The sequence below is a fragment of the Marmota monax genome, unplaced genomic scaffold, assembly GCF_021218885.2.
Source record: "Marmota monax isolate L192 unplaced genomic scaffold, Marmota_monax_Labrador192_F-V1.1 WCK01_AAM20220418_F8-fsc00289, whole genome shotgun sequence".
Taxonomy (NCBI): domain Eukaryota; kingdom Metazoa; phylum Chordata; class Mammalia; order Rodentia; family Sciuridae; genus Marmota; species Marmota monax.
This window is the reverse complement of record NW_026693189.1, coordinates 281,321-299,941: the sequence shown is the minus strand read 5'-3', so window position 1 is coordinate 299,941 and position 18,621 is coordinate 281,321. Positions and strand designations below refer to the sequence as shown.

Below are 18,621 nucleotides of genomic sequence, written 5' to 3'. Positions count from 1 at the left end.
TAGCATTAGTGTTTGGGTTATAGTTATGATGATAGATAAGGTTAGAGCTAGGGTTAGGGCTAGGGTTATAGTTATGATTGGGGCTAGGGTTAGGGTTAGTGTTAGGGTTAAATCTTGAGTTATGGCTTGAATTAGAGCTAAGTTTTGTGTTAAGTTAGTGCTAGGGTTAGAGTTACGGCTAATGTAAGTAACCAGGGTTACATTAAATCCTAAATTTATGTTAAGGGTAGGGGCTAGGTCTAGTTTTAGGTTTAGGTTTAGGGTGAGGGTGATATTCAGAGGTAGGCTTTGTGTTATGGTCAGATTCAGGGTCAGGGTTAATTTTTGGTTCAGCTTAAAACTCAAATTAGGGCTAAGTTTAGGGTTAGGCTTAGGGTTTGGTTTAGGTTAAGGATTAGGTTTAGGGCTATATCTGGGAATTTTTTTTTTTAGGGCTAGGGCTAGGATTAGGGCTAGTTTTAGAATTAGCATTAGTGTTTGGGCTAGTGTTAGGTTTAGGTTTAGGCTTAGGGTTAAAGTTTGATTTAGAGTTAGAGTTAGATCTAGGTTAGGGCTAGTGTTAAGGATAGGAATAGGCTTAGGTCTAGAATTATTGTTCCAGTAAGGAATAGGGTTAGAACTAGGGATGGGGCAAGGGTGAGAGTTAGAGTTAGTCTTAGGTCTAGGGTTAGGGCTAAGGTTAGGGATAGATGTAAATTAAGGGTAAGATTAGTGTTAGGTTTAGGGCTAAGATTAGGGCTAGGGTTAGTGTTAGGTTTAGGCCTAAGGTTAGGGTTAGGTTTAGGATTAAGGCTAGGTTCAGGGCTCGGATAAGGGCTGGAGTTTGTGTTAGGGTTAGAGCTAGGATTACGGCTACTGCTAATGTCAGATCTAGGATTACAGTTGGGGATAGATTTAGAATGTTTTATGGCAAGGTCTAGTGTAATGGTTAGGTTTAGGGTAAGGGTCAGGTTTAGAGTTAAGGGAATTATTAGGGTAAGGTTCAGGGTTAGAGTTTGTTTCAGGTTAGGGTTTAGGGTTATGGCTCTAATTAGCTTTAGGGTCAGGGTTAGGGTAATGATAGGTTTTTGTTTAGGGTTCAGTTTAGGTTTAGGGTAATTGATAAGGTTAGGGTTAGCAATAGGGTTAGGGTTAGGTCTAGAGTTAGCATTAGGGTAAGGATTATGGTTAGGATAATGGATAGGGTTAGAGCTAAGCTTAGGGCTAGGTTTATGGTTAGAAATATGTCTTGAGTTAGGGTTAGGGATTAGGGTTAGATCTAGATTTATGGTTAGGGTTATGTTTAGTGTAACAGTTTGGTTTTGAGCTGGGTTTAGGGCTAGGGTGAGGGTTAGGTTTAGGCTTAGGTCTAGGATAAGATTACAGCACAGTTAGGGTTAGGGTTAGGGTTAGGGCTACGGTCATCATTAGGGGTAGTGTTAGGGTTAGGGTAATGGATACGATTAGATGTAGGTTTAGGTTTATGGTTAGAGTTAGAATTCGGTTTAAGCTTAGGTTAAGGCTATTGTTATGGTTATGTTTGTGATAAGGGTTAGGGTTTGAGCTAGGTTTATGTCTATGGTGAGGGTGAGGTTTAGGGTTAGGTCTAGGATTAGGTTTCTGGTTAGGTTTAGGGTTAGGGTTAGGTCTAGGGTTATCAATAGAGTTAGGGTTATTTTTAGGGTAATGGGTATTTTTAGAGCTAGGTTTAGTGCTAGAGTTAAGGTTAGGATTAGGGCTATGCTTAGGGTTAGATTTAGGGATAGGTGTAAGTTTATATTTAGGGTAAGGTTTAGGTTTTGAGCCAGGGTTAGGACTAAGGTGAGGGTTAAGGTAGGGTTAGGGCTATGGTTTGTGTTAGGGTTATGCCTAAGGCTAGGTCTAGGCCTAGGATAAGATCTAGGTTTTGTGTTAGGTTTAGGCCTAGGGTTTTGGCTATGGGTAATATAAGAGCTAGGGTTATGATTAGGGCTAGTTTTAGGGTTAGAGTTATGGCTAGGTCTAGTGTTAGGTTTAGATGTTAGTTAAGCTCAGGTTTAGAGATAGGTTTATTGTTAAAGGTAAGGTCAGGGTTCAGGTTAGTCTTACGGTTAGGGTGAAAGCCTGAATTAGGACAAGGTTAGGTTTAGGGATACGGTTAGTGTTCGTTTTAGGTTAAGGGTTATTGTTAGGGCTAGGACAGAGTTTTTGTTCAGGTCTAGGGCCAGAGTTATTGCTAGATTTAGGATTTGGTTTAGGTTTAGGGATAGTGTTAGGGTTAGGTTTAGGTATACGGTTACTATATGGCTTGTTTCAGGGTTTGGTTTAGGGTTAGGTTCAGGTTTAGGCCTATAATTAGTGTTAGTTATAAATGAGGGTGAAGGTTATGGTTAAGTTTTGGGTTAGAATTAGAGCTAGAATGAGTGCTTGTTTTAGGACTAGAAATAGGATAGGTTAAGGATTAGGATTAGGACTAGGGTTAGCATTATGGATAGGGTTTGGCTTAGGGTAAGGAATATGGTTAGGGCTAGAGTTAGGGTTAGGTTTAGGACTAGTATTAGGATTAGGGTTAGTGTTAGGGTTATGGTTAAATCTAATGTTAGGGCTCGGATTAGGGCTATTGTTGTGTTAGGGTTAAGGCTAGAGTTAGGGCTAAGGTTAATGTAAGAACTATGTTTACAATTAGTGTTAGTTTTAGAGATGGGATTTGGGCTGGTCTAGGGTTAGCATTAGCTTTAGGGTTAGGGTGATATATAGAGCTAAGTTTAGTTTTTGGCCTAGGACTAGAATTAGAGCCAGGGTTATGGCTAGTTGTAAGATTCAGATTTGGTTTAGGTTAAGGTTTAAGCAATGGCTCGGTTTTGTTTTAGTGGTAGGACTAGGGTTAGGGCTAGTTTTAGGATTAGTAATGGTATTTGGGATAGTGGTAGGTTGAGGTTTAGGCTTAAGTTTAAGGTTAGATTTAGAGTTATGGTTAGATTAGGGTTAGGGTCATGGCTACGATGAGGGCTAAGGTTAGGGCTAAAGTAACGGAAAGGGTAAGAAATAGAAATAGGGGGGAAGCCCAGGCCGCCCCGGGGGCGGGGGGGAGGGAGGGACGGAACTAGAGGCCTGCCAGGCTCGGGGTGGGGGCGCCCTGTGAGGAACGGGCGGGGGGGGAACTCGCGCTGAGGAGGCCTGGACCACAGAGTGGGGGGCCTTCCTCCCCCCCCCCTGTCCCGCCACTGGGCCTCGGATACACAGCGGCTGCATCCGACCAGGAAGGGAGCAGCTCCTAGCGTGAATCCCGATTCTCCTCCGTGGGGACTGGTGCCCTGCGCCCGGGAGGAAGGCGTCGCGGGCGCTCTGCGAGCCAAGTTCGAGGCGGGGGAGGCAACCTCGGGCGCGCCCGGCTTCTCCGCGGGGGGGGCGGACGGCGGTGCCCAGAGACCTCGGCCGCCCTGCGCCAAGCCACACAAGGAGGCCGTGGGGCCGCCGGAGTTCGAGAGCCCGCGGCCACCGCAGCTGCCCGGCGCTGAGGGCCCGGCCGTCAGCGACGGAGAGGAGGGCGGCGGCGAGCCGGGCGCTGGCGGAGGAGCTGTCGGAGCCGCGGGCGCCAGGCGCTGAGACTTCGTGGAAGCCCCCCCGCCCAAGGTGAACCCGTGGACTAAGAACGCGCTGCCGCCGGTCCTGGCCACCGTGAACGGACAGTCCCCTCCAGAACATTCTGCTCCAGCCAAGGTGGTGAGGGCAGCTGCTCCTAAACAGCGCAAAGGCAGCAAGGTTGGTGATTTTGGAGATGCAATCAACTGGCCTACACCTGGAGAGATAGCCCACAAGAGTGTGCAGCCACAGTCTCACAAGCCTCAGCCTGCCCGTAAGCTGTCACCCAAGAAGGACATGAAAGAACAGGAGAAAGGAGAGGGGAGCGATAGTAAGGAGAGCCCGAAAACCAAATCAGATGAATCAGGGGAGGAGAAGAATGGGGATGAAGACTGCCAGCGAGGCGGGCAGAAGAAGAAAGGGAATAAACATAAGTGGGTTCCCCTGCAAATAGACATGAAGCCCGAAGTTCCCAGAGAGAAACTTGCCTCATGCCCCGCTCGCCCACAGGAGCCGAGACATACACCTGCCAACCATGGGGAGATCAAAGGGTCTGAGCCTGCCACCTACATGCCTGTGTCTGTGGCCACCCCCACCCCAGCCTGGCAACCAGAGACCAAACCGGAGCCTGTCTGGCACGACCAGGACGAAACATCGACCCATTTTGACTACCAATTTGGCTATCGAAAGTTTGATGGTGCAGAGGGGCCTCGAACCCCCAAGTACATGAACAACATTACCTACTACTTTGACAATGTCAGCAGCACTGAGCTTTACAGCATGGACCAGGAGCTGCTCAAAGACTACATCACGCGACAGATTGAGTACTACTTCAGCGTGGACAATTTAGAGCGAGATTTCTTCCTGAGAAGAAAAATGGATGCTGATGGTTTCCTTCCCATCACCCTTATTGCTTCCTTCCATCGTGTGCAAGCCCTTACCACTGACATTTCACTTATTTTTGCGGCCCTCAAGGACAGCAAGGTGGTGGAAACTGTTGATGAGAAAGTCCGAAGGAGGGAAGAGCCTGAGAAGTGGCCTCTTCCTGGTCCCCCAATAGTGGATTATTCCCAGACTGATTTTTCCCAGCTTCTCAACTGCCCTGAATTTGTTCCCCGCCAGTACTACCAGAAAGAGACGGAGTCGGCGCCTGGCTCTCCCCGTGCAGTCACCCCAGTGCCAACCAAAACGGAGGAGGTCAGCAACCTAAAGACACTGCCTAATGGCCTGTCTGCCAGCCTGCCTGACCTGGATTCTGAGAACTGGATTGAAGTGAAGAAACCATAAATTATTGATAGTTTGTCTGGATTACCAAAATCACTCTTCAGCCCTGCCCTTGGCTGATATGCCGCAACCCTGATCCCCACCCACAGCCTCTTCTTGCTCCCCCCCAAGCCAACTATGCAGCCCACCAGAAGGCCCTGTGGGCCCTGTTGCCCAGCACTGTCCCGTGGAAGGCTCTGACAGCGCCTGGGCCCCAGGAGCACTAGCCCCTGCCTATGTGGGGTTTGCCATCACCGTGTTCTCTCCCTGCTGTCCCTACCATGCCCTTCTGCCATCTTCTGGGAGAAGGAAACCAAAGAATCTAAAAGTGGGGGTTGGGGGAGGTTTCAGCCTCTCCCACTCCCCTTTCCCCACACCCCTTACTCCCCAGCCCAGAGAGACGCTGCTCATACCAGAAAAGACTATTGAAAGATGATTTATTTTATTTTTCTCTGACCTTTCCATCCTTGGAAAAACGGAAAAAAGAAAAAAAAAAGACAAAATAGACCATAAAAAAAAAAGAAAAAAGAAAAAAAAAATCAGAAAACCCCCACCTAATCCATAGAAAGTGATGTCTTTCCCCTCTCCTTGGAATTTTTTTTGTTTGTTTTGTTCTTGGAAATAATATTTTTTTTTAAAGTTGCCTTATTGTGGAGCGGGAATCTGAAATAATACCCAAATGCCTGTTTTCCTCCGTGGAGTCAACCTGAAGAGCTCCTACCTTCTATGGATGTGCCTGGGCTTGGACTGGCTGGATCTTTCTCTGGACTGAGTTGCATGTACAGTGCCTCCTGCCTGGAGGCAAGAGAGTTGGGGGCGGCTGTCAGAGCCGTGCCCAAAATATCCCTGCTGTTGCATCGTTGAAGCTGACGTCCTGTGTCTGTACACTGCTGCCACTTTCGTGTCCTTGCTCTGCTTGCTGTTGCCTCACGCCAGGCCCCATCCTGCCGTGACACCCTTCATCCTACCCTTGGAATCCCAAGGCCAAGTTTGCTTCAAACTGTTCGAAAACAGAGTTGGCCTGGATCTGGAACACACTTGTCCTCAGCCCGAGCGTCTTCCCCATGCCAGAGGGGAAAGGGGAACACCTGGTAGCTGAGGCTTGGATATGTTTCTCACATTGTCCTGAAACATCACCGAGACCTCAAGGAAGTTTTATGTCTCGTGAAAGGTGGAGAAAGGTGCCGTTCTTTTCCGAGGGTCTGGTGGGGTCTCCCCATCTTGCATCCCCCCCCCCTCTGCAAGCCATCTCTGCCCACCCTCTCTCTGATCAACCCCAAATGGGAATGAGACCCCGCCTGGGAACGAGGGATGAGGAGGAATTGGGGGCTGGGGGGAATCCTGCCAGTTGGTGAAGCCCTGTGGCAGGAAGGTATATGTGGACATAGAGTATACCTAACTTCTCTTCTCCAGCCACTGACTGCTTGAGTTGGGCTGTGAATGACAATGGAATGGCTGGAGTCTACTGTCATCAGAAGCTAGGGAGGGTGACCGACTGACCCGCACAGACTGGGATGTGTGTCAAGTACGGGCATGACTGCATGTTCACCCCCAACTGGGCAACACGGAGAAGTTTGCAGTCTTGTTGCTCAATTACTGAAACTTCGTTGGCCCTCCTTTTCAACAGGTTTCTCTGTTGGCCCAAAGGTTGGGAATAGGAGACAGTATCCCAGGCTGACAGGGGCTCACTTGCCCTCTGTCTTTGGGTACCTCATTGCTTTTAGTTTGTGTGCCCATCTCACTTCCTGTGACCCAGTCGTCTTGAACCAAGGATCAATGTCTGGTCTCTGCTATGACAATGGGATCTGAGGCCTCTCCCTAACCAGTCTGGTGTGCCTGCCCCACATTGTCCCAGACACTGGACTCCTGGACCTCCTTCTCCCTCCCTTTCCCCCTTTTTTTCCTTTGGGTCACTCAGCCCTGTATTGTATCCAGCACCACAAAAACCTCAGTGTTTGACCCTTGCTGGGTTTGGGGACACAAGGAAGCCTTGGAGGTGGGAAAAGGCTGCTCTCGTCTAGTTACTCCCAGGCCAGGGGCTGCCATCCTCTCCCTGATCCTCTCAGATATCCCTGAAGGAGGAAGCACCTTTGGGGTGAATAAGTGAGAACTTCATCTCAACATAGGCTGAGGAGGGGTGAGGGGCTATTTTCTTTAATATTTTCTTTCTTTCTTTTTCTTTTTCTTTTTTTTTTTTTTGTAACATGTTAGTAGTTAATGTTGCAAAGAGTAGTTTACATCTTCACTTTCTGAAGACACTTGAATTTAGGACCGATGTATCTGTGACAAGTATGAGTGGAAGGGGCCATCAGGACTAGCCACTTCACATCCACCACCTTCCCATGGGAATCTTCAGACCTGAGACACAAAGCAACAGCCTGCCCCAACCCCCTGTTTATTCTCTGCCCTTATAAGGTTGGTCCACACCAGAATGACCTGTAGGTGTCAAACAGAAGGTCTGTGTGTGCCTAAGCCCTGATGAGGGACAGGTTTTTCTTGTGCCCTCTCCAGAACCTGAGATACATGCACTATCAGTAGAGAAGGCTACCCAGTCCTGCCTCAGCCTGGACCCCTAGGGCTCAGAACGACAGCAAAAGGCACTGAGCCCCCATGTCAAAGTTAAATGTTTTTGTTTCATTGTAGCTCTTCCCCCCCCCCTTTTCTGATGATTGATTTACAAAAGAAAGTAAGCTGCTCAGGAGGCTCTGGAAGTGGGGTGGATGAAGCAAGAAGACTAGCCTTTGGGAGAGCTAGGGGTGTTTTGCCAAAAGCCTGGGTAGAGTGGTCTGGATCATCTGGCACCCTCCCAAATGGGAACCTCAAAGTACCTCTTGTGTGGAAGGGTTCCTGGATTCTCCCCAGCCCCACCCTCTCCTTCACCCATGTTGATGGCAGAGGCAGAGAAGATAAGAACTTACAGCCCAATTCTCACTGGAGAGGAAAACTTGTCATCTGGCTTTGCGAAGAAAGTTCCACCTTACGCTCGTAGTACATTATCTTTACCATGTGCTAGGATATCACACTTAAAAGGACAAAAAAAATGTAAAATACTTGAATGAGCTTGTATTATAACATTAATATTATTGAGAGTATCTGCTTTCCAGGCTGAAGTGATTCATTCATTATTCTAGTCCTGCTTTAGTCCTTTGTAATTTGTGGTAATTATGCTTTTCTTTTTAATACAAAAAAAATCTATAAAAATAAAAATTTGAAAAGGCAAAAAAAAAAAAAAGAAATAGAAATAGGGCTAGGGGGACAGTGAGTTAGTCTTAGGAGCATGGTTAGAGGTAGGATTAGGATTAGGGCTAAATTAGGGCTAGGATTAGTGCTAGGGTTAGTGTTAGTGTTAGGCCTATGGTTAAGGCTAGTGTTAGGGTTTATGTAATTGTTAGGATTAGGGTTAGTTTTAGGGGATGTGATGGGCTTATATTTAGGTTCAGGGCTCGGTTGAGGGTTAAAATTAGGGATAGAGCCAGGGTGAGGGTTTGGATTAGAATTAAGGCTAGGTTTAGGGCTAGGATGAGGGCTAGGTTTTGTGTTAGGGTAAGGGCTAGAATCAGGGCTAGGAATAGTGTCAGGTCTAGGGTTATGGTTATGGTTAGGTTTATGGCTAGGGCTAGTGTAAGGGTTAGGTTTAGGGTAAGAGTCAGGTTTAGAGCTGGCTACATTATTAGGGTCAAAGTCCACATTAGGGTTTACTTTAGGTTAAGGTTTAGGGTTAGGGCTCAAATTAGCATTAAGATTAGGGTTAGAATAATGAATGGTATTAGTTTTAGGGTTCATATTAGTTATAGAGTAATGTATAGTGTTAGTTTTAGGGATAGTGTTAGGTTTAGGCCTAGGGTTAGCATTTGGGATAGTCCTATGTGTGTGGTAATGGATAGAGTTAGTGCTAGTGTTAGGGATTGTGTTAAAGTTAGGATTAGGATTAGGGTTAGGGTTAGGCCTAGGGTTAGTGTTAGGTTTAGGTTTAGGTTAAGTGTTTATGGTTAGGGCTAGGGCGAGGTTTAGTATTAGAATCAGGGCTATGGTTAGAATTAGGATTAGAGTTAGGGCTATGGTTAGCATAATGTTAAGGTTATATTTAAGGTAATGGATAGAATTTGAGGTAGGATTTGTGCTATGGTTACAGTTAGGATTAGGGCAAGGGATAGGGTTAGGGTTAGGTTTAGGGTTACATTTAGGGTAAGAGTTAGAGTTTGAGCTAAGGTTAGGACTAGGCCTGTGTGAGGGTTAGGCCTAGGGCTAAGGTTAGGATTAGGTCTAGAGCTAGTTTTAGTGCTACATTTAGGGCTAGGTTTTGGGGGGAGGTTTATGGCTAGTGTTAGGACTATGGGTAACATAAGAACTAGGATTATGGTTATGGCTAGTTTTAAGTTTGGGGTTATGGATAGGTCTAGTTTTAGGGGTATGTTTTGGATTAGGATAAGGTTTAGTCAGAACTAGGGTTTGTGTTAGGGTAAGGGTCAATGTTCAGGTTATCATTGGATTTATGGTTAGGAGCACAATTTTACTAGGGTTAGTTCTAGGGGTATTGTTAGTAATTGCGTTAGACTATGGTCATATTTAGTGCTAGAGCTAGGTTTTGTTCAGGGCTATATCTAGAGTTATGGCTATATTTAGGATTAAGTTTAGGTCTAGTGTTAATATTATGGTTAGGTTTAAGTATAGGTTTACCCATAGGGCTAGTGTTAGTGTTTGGTTTAGGGTTAGGGTCAGGCTTAGACCTAGGGTTAGTGTTCGGGTCAGAATATGGATCAGGGATAGACTTAGTGTTTGGGTTAGGGTTAGAGATAGAATGAGGCCTAGGGTTAGGACTAGTAATAGAGTTAGGCTTTTGGGTAGGCTAAGGATTAGGGTTAGGACTTGGTTAACATTAGGGTGAGGGTTGGCATAGGGTAAGCGATAGGATTAGAGCTAGGGTTGGGTTTAGGGTTAGTGTTAGCGTTAGGTTTAAAGCTAGGGTTAGATTAAGGATAGGTTTTTTGTTAGGGTTAGGGTATTGCTAATGTAAAACCTGGCATTACGATGAGGGCTAGTTTTAGGATTAGTGTTAGGGTAGGTTTAGTGTTCGGGTTAGGTGTAGGGTTAGGGTGATGTTTAGAGCTAAGGTTAGTTTTAGAATCAGAGACAGGGTCATTATTAGTTGTACGGTTAGGTTAAGGACTCAAATATATTAGGGCTAGGCTAAGGACTAGGTGCAATGTTAGGTTTTGGTTTAGGTTAAGGTTTAGGATTAGAGCTGTAGCTCACTTTGATTGAATGCTATTGCTATGGTGAGGGATAGTTTTCAAATTAGCATTAGGAGTAGTCCTAGTTTTAGTGTGAGGTTTAGGTTTAAGATTAGGGTTTGATTTAGAGTTAGGGTTAGATCTAGATTTAGGGCTAGGGCTAAGTTTGAGGCTAGGATTAGGGCTAGGCTTTGGGTCTTGGTAAGGGATAATATTAGAACTAGGGCTAGGGGTACGGCAAGAGTTAGAGTTAGTCTTAGGGCTAGGGATATGACTAGATTTAGGGTTAGTGCTAAATTAGTTGTAGGATTAGAGCTAGGTTTAGTATTAGGGCTAGGCCTTGGTTTATTGCTAGGGTTAGAATTAGGGTTATTGTACAGTATGATATTATAGCTAGGTTAATGTCTAGGGTGAGGATTCACTTTAGGGTTAGGCCTAGTGTTAGGGTTAGGGTTTGGATTAAGGCTAGGTTTAGGGTCAGGAATAGGACTTTTGTTTAGCATAAGGGCTAAAATTAGGGCTAGGGCTAATGCCAGGTCTAGGGTTATGGTTAGGGATAGTTTCAGGGTTAGGATTATGGCTCTGTATAGTGTAAGGGTTAGGTTGAGGGTTAGGGTCACTTTTAGAGATATGGGTATTATTAGGGTCAGGGTAACAGGGTTTGTTTAGGTTAAGGATTAGGGTTAGGGCTCAAATTAGGTTAGGATTATCTTTAGGATTAGGATAATGGACATGGTTAGGTTTAGGGTAATGAATAGGGATAGGGTTATGGATAGCTTTAGGGTTATCCTAGGATTAGTATTATGGTTAGGGTTAGGGTTAAGTTAATAGATAGGATTAGAGCTAGAGTTATGGCTAGGTTTATGGTTAGGATTAAGGCTAGGGTTAGGATTAGGTTTAGAGTTAGGTTAGGGTTAAAGCTAGTTTTAGAGTTAGGGTTAGGGCTAGATTTTAGATTAGTTTAGGGTTAGGGTAGGGCTATGGGTAATATATAAGAACTAGGTTTATGATTAGGGCTAGTTTTAGGGTTAGGGTTAGGGCTAGATTTTAGATTAGTTTAGGGTTATGGTAGGGCTATGGCTAATAATATAAGAACTAGGGTTACAATTAGGGCTAGTTTTAGGGTTAGGGTTAGTGCTAGGTCTAGTGTTAGGGTTAGGTTATGATTAGAGTGATGATTTGAAATAGGGTTAATGTTAGGGTCAGAGTCAAGGTCAGTTAGTTTTAGGGTTAGGGATAACACTCAAAATAAGGCTAGAGTTATGGGAAGGTGTAGGGTTAGGTTTTGTGTTAGGGTTAGGGCAAGAATTAGGGCTAGGTCTAATTTCAGGTCTGGTGTTACAGTTAGGTTAGTGTTAGGGCTAGGGGTCAGTTTTGTCTTAAAGCTACAGCTAGGTTTAGGACTAGTTTTAGGATTAACGATAGTGTTAAGGCTAGTGGTAGTGTGAGTTTCAGGCTTAGGGTTAGGCTTATATTTAGAGTCATGGTTAGCTCTAGGGTTAGGACTTGGGCTAGGTTTAGGTGTTAGGTTAGGGCAAGTGTTAGGGTTATGGTAACAGAATTAGTACTAGAAATAGGTGTAGGGCAAGACTTAGAGTTAGTCTTCAGCGTAGGGTTAGAGTTTGGGTTATGATTAGCACTAAATTAATGCTAGGATTAGAGCTAGGGTTAGTGTTAGGGTTAGGTTAGGGTTAGCGTTAGTGTTAGTGTTGGATTAGGATTAGGGTTAGGGGAAGGGATGTGGTTATTCCTAGGTTCAGAACTAGGGTGAGGTTTGAAATTAGGGATTGGGCTAGGGTTAGGGTTCAGGTTAGGATTAAGGCTAGGTTTAGGTTTAGGATGAGGGCTTGGGTTTGTGTTAGGTTTAGGGCGAGAATTAGGTCTATGGCTAATGTCAGTCAGGGTTATGCTTAGGGATAGTGTTAAGGTTAGGTTTATGGCTAAGTCCGTTGTAAGGTTTAGGTTTTAGGAAAGGGTCCAGTTTAAACCTAGGTGTGTTGTTATGGTAAGTGTCTTGTTTAGGGTTTGGTTAAGGTTATGGTTTAGGTTTAGGTCTTGATTTGGCATTAGGGTTAGGAATTGGGTTCGAGTAATTAATAATGTTAGGTTTAGTGTTCGGGTTAGTTTTAGGAAATGGATAGGATTAGTGTTAGAGATAGATTTAGAGTTAGGCCTAGGGTTAGCATTTGGATTAGGCTTATGTTTAGGGTAATTGATAAGTTTAGGGCTAGAGTTATGGTAAAAGTTAGGGCTAGGTTTAGGGTTAGGGTTAGGGTTAAGCTGAGGGTTAGTGTTAGGGTTAGGGTTAGGGTAAGTGTTAGGGTTTGAGCTATGGTTAGGGCTAGGGCAATTGTTAGGGTTAGTGTGACTTCTAGGTTTAGGGTTAGGGTTAAGTTTAGAGCTAGGTTTAGCATTAGGGTTAGGGTTATGTTTATGGTGATGGATAGAGTTAGAAATAGGTTTTGGTTTTGGTTATGGTTAGGATTAGGACCAGGGTTATGGTTAGGGTTAAGTCTAGAGTTATATTTGGGTAAGGGTTAGTATTTGAGCTAGGGTAAGTGTTAATGCAAGGGTTAGTGTTAGGGTTAGGTATAGGGTTATGGTTAGGGTTACACTTAGAGCTAGGTTTTGTGTGAGGCTTAGGGCTAACGTTAGGGCTATATGTAATGTAAGAAGTAGAGTTAGGGTTATAGCTAAGTCTAGTGTTAGGGTTTTGTCCAGATTTTGGGTTAGCATAAAGTTTAGAATATGTGTTACAGGAAGGGTCACTGTTTGGGTTAGGGTTATGGCCAGAATTAGGACTAGGTTTAGTTCTATATGTAGAGGTAGTGTTTGGTTTAGGTTAAGAGTTATTGTAAGGGCTAAGGCTAGGTTTTTGTTTATGGCTAATGCTAGAGTTATGGCTAGATTTACGATTAGTTTTTTGTCTAGGTCGAGTGTTAGGGTTAGGTTTAGGTATAGGGTTATCCATAGTGTTAGTGTTAGGTTTCAGTTTAGGGTTAGGGTCAGGTTTATTCCTAGGGTTAGACTTAAGGTCAGAATAAGGGTCAGGGTTAGGGTTAGGATTTGAGTTAGGGTTAGAGCTAGAATGACGGATAGGTTTAGGACTCGTAATAGTGTTATTGTTTGGAGTAGGCTAAGGATTAGGGTTAGGACAAGGTAGCATTAGGGTGAGGTTTTTGTCTTAGGGTAAGGGATAGAGTTAGAGCTAGGGTAATGGCTAGTGTTAGGGTTAGGTATAGGTCTAGGTTTTGTTTAGGGTTAAGTTTAAAGCTGGGTTTAAGTCTCTGATTACAGCTAGCTTTTCTGTTAGCACAGGACTATGGCTAATGTAAGAACTGGTGTTTTTATTGGGGCTAGTTTTAGGGTTAGTTTTTGGGCTAGGTCTAGTGTTCTACTTAAGTTTAGCATTAGTGTGATGTTTACAGCTAGGTTTATTGTTACAGTCTGAGTCAGGGTCAGAGTAATTTCTAGAGTTAGGGTTAGGACTGAAATTAGGGCTAGGGTTAAGGCTAGATATAAGCTTAAGTTTTAGTTTAGGTTAAGAATTAGTGTTAAGCCTATGACTCGGTTTTGTTTGAGTGGTAGGACTAGGGTTAGGGCTAGTGTTAGATTGAGGTTTAGACGTAAGTTTATGGTTTGATTGAGGAATAGGGGTAGGTCTAGGGCAAAAGTAGGAATGGGGTTGGGGCTAGGTTTAGGTCTAGGATTTGTGTTATGGTAAGGAATAGATTTAGAACTAGGGTTAGTGCTAGGGTGAGAGTTAGGGTTAGGTTTAAAGTTAGAGTTAGGTTTAGGACTAAATTTGTGCTAAGATTAGTGCTAGGGTTAGTTTTAGGTCTAGGCATACATTTACGGCTAGGGTTAGGGTTAGGGTTAGTGTGAGGTATGATGTTATAGCTAGGTTTAGGGTGAGATACAAAATAGGGTTAGGGTTAGGGTTAGGGTTAGGGTTAGGGTTAGTATGAAGCCTAGGTTTAGGGCTAGGTTTAGGGTTAGGGTTAGAATTAGTCCTTGAGCTAATGTCAGGTCTAGGTTTATGGTTAGGGTCAGTTTTAGGGTTAGGTTTATAGCTAGTTCTAGTGTAAGGTTTAGGTTGAGGGTTAGGGGCAGGTTTAGAGATAGGGTTATTATTAGGGTCACTGTCATGATTAAGGTTTGAGTTAGGTTAAGTTTTAGGATCAGGGCTTTCATTAGCATTAGGGTTAGTATTAAGGTTAGGGAAATGTTTATGGTTAGGTTTAGGTTTCAGGTTGGTTTAGGGTAATGGATAAAGTTAGGGTTAGAGATAGGGTTAGGGTTATCCTAAAATTAGCATTACAGTTAGGGTTATGGTTAGGGTAATGGATAGGGTTAGAGCTAGGCTTAGGGCTAGGATTATTTTAGGATTAAGGCTAGGGTTTGGTTTAGGTTTAGGGCAAATTTTAGTGTTAGGGTTAGGTTTAGGGTAATGGTTAGGGCTGTGTTAGGGTTAGGGTTAAAACAGTTGTAGGGCTCAGATTAGTGCTAGGTTTTGTGTTAGGTTAGGGCTAGGATTAGGGCTATGACTAATGTAAGAATTAGGGTTATGATTAGGGTTAATTTTAGGGTTAGGGGTAGGTATAGTTTTAGGGTTAGGTGTAATTTTCGGGTGATCTGAGAGCTAGAGTTAGTGTTAGGGTCAGAATCAGGGTCAAGGTTAGTTTTAGCATTAGTGTAGGACTTTAATAGTTCTAGGGTTAGGGCTAGGTGTGGGTTAGGTTTTGGTTTAGGTTAAGGGATAGAGTTAGGCTATAGCTTGATTTTATTTTTCTTAAGGCTAGGTCTAGGTTAGGGCTAGTTTCAGGACTAGCATTAGTGTTAGGGCTAGATTTAGTGTGAGGTTTAGGCTTAGGGTTGAGGTTAGATTTAGAGTTATGGTTAGATTTAGGGTTAATGTTAGGGCTAGTTTTAGGGCTAAGGGTTGAGCAAGTGTTAGGGGTATGGTAAGCAATAGGGTTAGACCTAGAAATAGGGCTAGGGCGATAGTTACATTTAGTATTAGTGCTAAGTTTAGGATTAGGGTTAGGGATAAATTAGAACTAGGATCAGGTCTAGGATTAGTGTAATTGTAAAATCTAGGATTAGAGTTAGGGTTAGATTTACGGGAAGGGTTGGGGTTATATCTAGGTTTAGATATAGGGCGAGAAATAAAATTAGGGATAGGGCTAGAGTTAGGGTTTGGGTTAGGATCAAGACTAGGTTTAGGGTTAGAATGAGGGAAAGCATTTTTGTTAGTGTTATGGCAAGAATTAGGGCTAGGGCTAATATCAGGTCTAGGGTTACGGGTAGGAATAGTTTTAGGGTAAGGTTAATGGCTAGGTCTATATTCAGAGTTAGTTTTAGGGTAAGGTTCAAGTTTAGACCTAGGGGTATTATAATGGTCAGTTCAGGTTTTGGGTTTGGATTAGGTTGAGGTTTAGGGCTAGCACTCAAATTAGCATTAGGTTTAGAGTTAGTGTTAGTGTAAGGGATAGGGTTAGGTTTAGGCTTCAGGTTAGATTTAGGGTTCATATTAGGTTTAGGTTAATGGATAGGGTTAGGGTTAGGCCTAGGGTTAGCATTAGGTATATGGTTACTGTTTGGGTAATTGATCGATTTAGACCTATGGTTAGGGTTAGGATTATGTTTAGGATTAGGGCTAGAGTTAGAGTTAGGCTTATGTTTAAGGCTAGGGTTAGGGTTAAAATTAGGATATGGGTTAGGGTTTAAGCTAGGGTTAGTGCTAAGTATAGGGTTAGGTTTAAGGTTAGGTCAAGGGTTAGGGTTAGATCAAGGGTTAGGGTTAGTATTAGGTCAGGGTTATGGTTAGGGTTTGGGTTATGGTTAGAGCTAGAATGAGGGCTATAGTTAGGACTAGTCATAGGGTTAGGGTTTGGGTTAGGATAAGGATTAGTGTTAGAATTAGGATTAGAATTATTGTTAGAGTTTGGCTTAGTGTAAGGGATAGTGTTAGAGCTAGGGTTAGGCTATGTTTAGAGTTAAAGCTAGGTTTAGAGCTCAGATTAGGGCTAGTTTTTGTGTTAGGATTATGGGTATGGTTAGAGTAACAGCTAATGTAAGAACTAGGGTTACAATTAGGATAAATTTTAGGGATATGGTTAGGGGTCACACCTCTAGTGTTAGGATTAGGATTAAGGTTAGGGTGATATTTAGAGCTAGTGTTAGTGTTAGGTTAGTACTCAGGGTCAGGGGTACCTTTAAGGTAAATGTTAGGACTCAAATTGTGTCTAAAGTTACTGTAAGTGTTTGGTTTAAATTTAGGATGGTGTTTAGAGTTAGGGTGAGTGTTAGGATATGAGTCAGGGTCAGGGTTAGTATTAAGGTTAAGTTTAGGACTTGAATTAGGGCTAGGGTTAGGTCTAGGTGTAGTATTAGGAATTGATTTAAGTTAAGGTTTAGTATTAGGGCTATTGGTTTTGATTTACTGCTAGGGTCAGGGTTAGGGCTAGTTTTATGAGTATCGTTAGGGTTAGGACTGGTTTTTATGTTAGGCTTAGACTTAGGGTTAGTATTAGATTTAGACTTATTGATAGATTTAGGGTTACAGCTAGGAATAAGGACAGGGCAAGGTTTATGACTAAGGTTAGAGCTAGGGTTAGGGATATGGTAATGGATAGGGTTAGAACTAGGGATAGGGCTAGTGTGAAATTTAGATTTAGTCTTAGTGCTAGGGTTAGGGTTAGTGATAGAGTTAAATTAGGCTAGAATTAAAGCTAAGGTTATTGTTCAGCTTAGGCCTAGCATTAGGGTTAGGGTTAGGGTTAAATTTAGGGTACAGATTGGCATTATAGCTAGGTTTAGAGGTAGGGTGAGGATTAGAATTAGGGTTAGGTCTATGGTTAGTGTTAGGGTTATGATTAAGGCTGGTTTTAGGGATAGGTTGAGGGCTAGGGTTTGTTTTGGGGTAGGGCTAGGAATAGAACTAGGACTAATATCAGGCCTAGGGTTATGGTTAAAGATAGATTTAGGGTTAGGTTTATGGACACAGGTAGTTTATGGGTTATGTTTAGTTTTAGGTCAGGTGTAGAGCTAGGGGTATTATTATGGTCAGGGCCTCGGTTAGGGTTTGGGATAGGCTATGGTTTAAATTTAGCGCTTGAATTTGCATTAATTTTAAGGTTAGGGTAATGATAGGGTGAGGATTAGGGTTTCGGTTTGGTTTAGGGAAATGGATAGGGTTAGGATTAGTGATAGGTTTAGCTTTAGGACTAGGGGTAGCATTAGTTTAGGGTTATAGTTATGGCGATAGATAGGGTTAGAGATAGGCTCAGGTCTAGGGTTATGGTTATGATTAGGGATGGCATTAGTGTTAGTGTTAGGGTTAAAGCTTGGTTTAGGGCTTGAATTAGAGCTAGGATTTTGTGTTAAGTTAATGCTAGGGTTAAGGTTATGGCTAATGTAAGTACCAGGGTCACATTTAAGGCTAAATTTATGTTTCAGGTTGGGGCTAGGATTAGCATTAGGATTAGAGCTAGTGTTAGGTTTAGGTTTAGGCTTAGGGTTAAAGTTTGATTTAGAGTTAGAGTTAGATCTAGGTTAGGGCTAAGGCTAAGGATTAGGGCTAGTGTTAGGGCCAGGATTATTGTTCCTGTAAGAGATAGGGTTAGAACTAGGGATGGGGCAAGGGTGAGAGTCAGAGTTATTCTTAGCACTAGGATTAGGGCTAATGTTAGTTATACGTGTAAATTAGGGGTAAGATTAGGGCTAGGTTCAGGGCTAAGATTAGTGTTAGGGTTAGGCCTAAGTTTAGGGTTAGGGTTAGGATTAAGGCTAGGTTCAGGGCTAGGATAAGGGCTGGGGTTTGTGTTATGGTTAGAGCTAGGATTAGGGCTACCGCTAATGTCAGATCTAGAGTTACAGTTGGGAATAGATTTAGAATATTTTTTGGCTACGTCTAGTGTAATGGTTAGGTTTTAGGTTAATGGTCAGGTTTAGAGTTAGGGGAATTATTTGGGTAAGGTTCGGGATTAGAGTTTGTTTGAGTTTAGAGTTTAGGGTTAGGGCTCTAATTAGCTTTAGGTTAAGGGTTAGGGTAATGATAGGTTTTTGTTTAGGTTTCAGTGTAGGTTTAGGGTAATTGATAATGTTAGGGTTAGCAATAGGGTTAGGGTTAGGTGTAGCGATTGCATTAGGGTAAGGATTATGGTTAGGATAATGGATAGCGTTAGAGCTAATCTCAGGGCTAGGTTTATGGTTAGAAATAGGTCTTGAGTTAGGGTTAGGGTTAGGTTTAGATCTAAGTTTAGGGTTGAGGTTATGTTTTATTTTATGTTTTTGGTTTGAGCTGGGTTTAGGTCTATGGTGAGGGTTAGGTTTAGATTTAGTTCTAGGATAAGGTTACAGTACAGTTAGGGTTAGGGTTAGGATTGGGGCTGAAGTCATCATTAGGGGTTGTGTTAAGTTTAGGGAAATGGATACGATTAGATGTAGGTTTAAGTTTATGGTTAGAGTTAAATTGAGTTTTAGGCTTAGGTTTAGGGCTATGGCTATGGTTAGGTTTATGATAAGGGTTAGGATTTGAGCTAGGGTTAGGTCTATGGTGAAGGTGAGGTTTAGGGTTAGGTCT

General features: G+C 43.3%; 1 protein-coding gene across 1 annotated transcript; it reads left to right on the top strand.

Annotated features, from left to right (window-relative positions):
* The first annotated feature begins 2,960 nt into the window (after window positions 1-2,960).
* Window positions 2,961-4,827, top strand: LOC124100499 (la-related protein 1-like). Its single transcript, XM_046456034.1, is given in 2 exon segments — window positions 2,961-2,996; window positions 3,202-4,827. Coding segments are annotated over 2 exon segments (1,662 nt in total).
* Window positions 4,828-18,621: the final 13,794 nt, after the last annotated feature.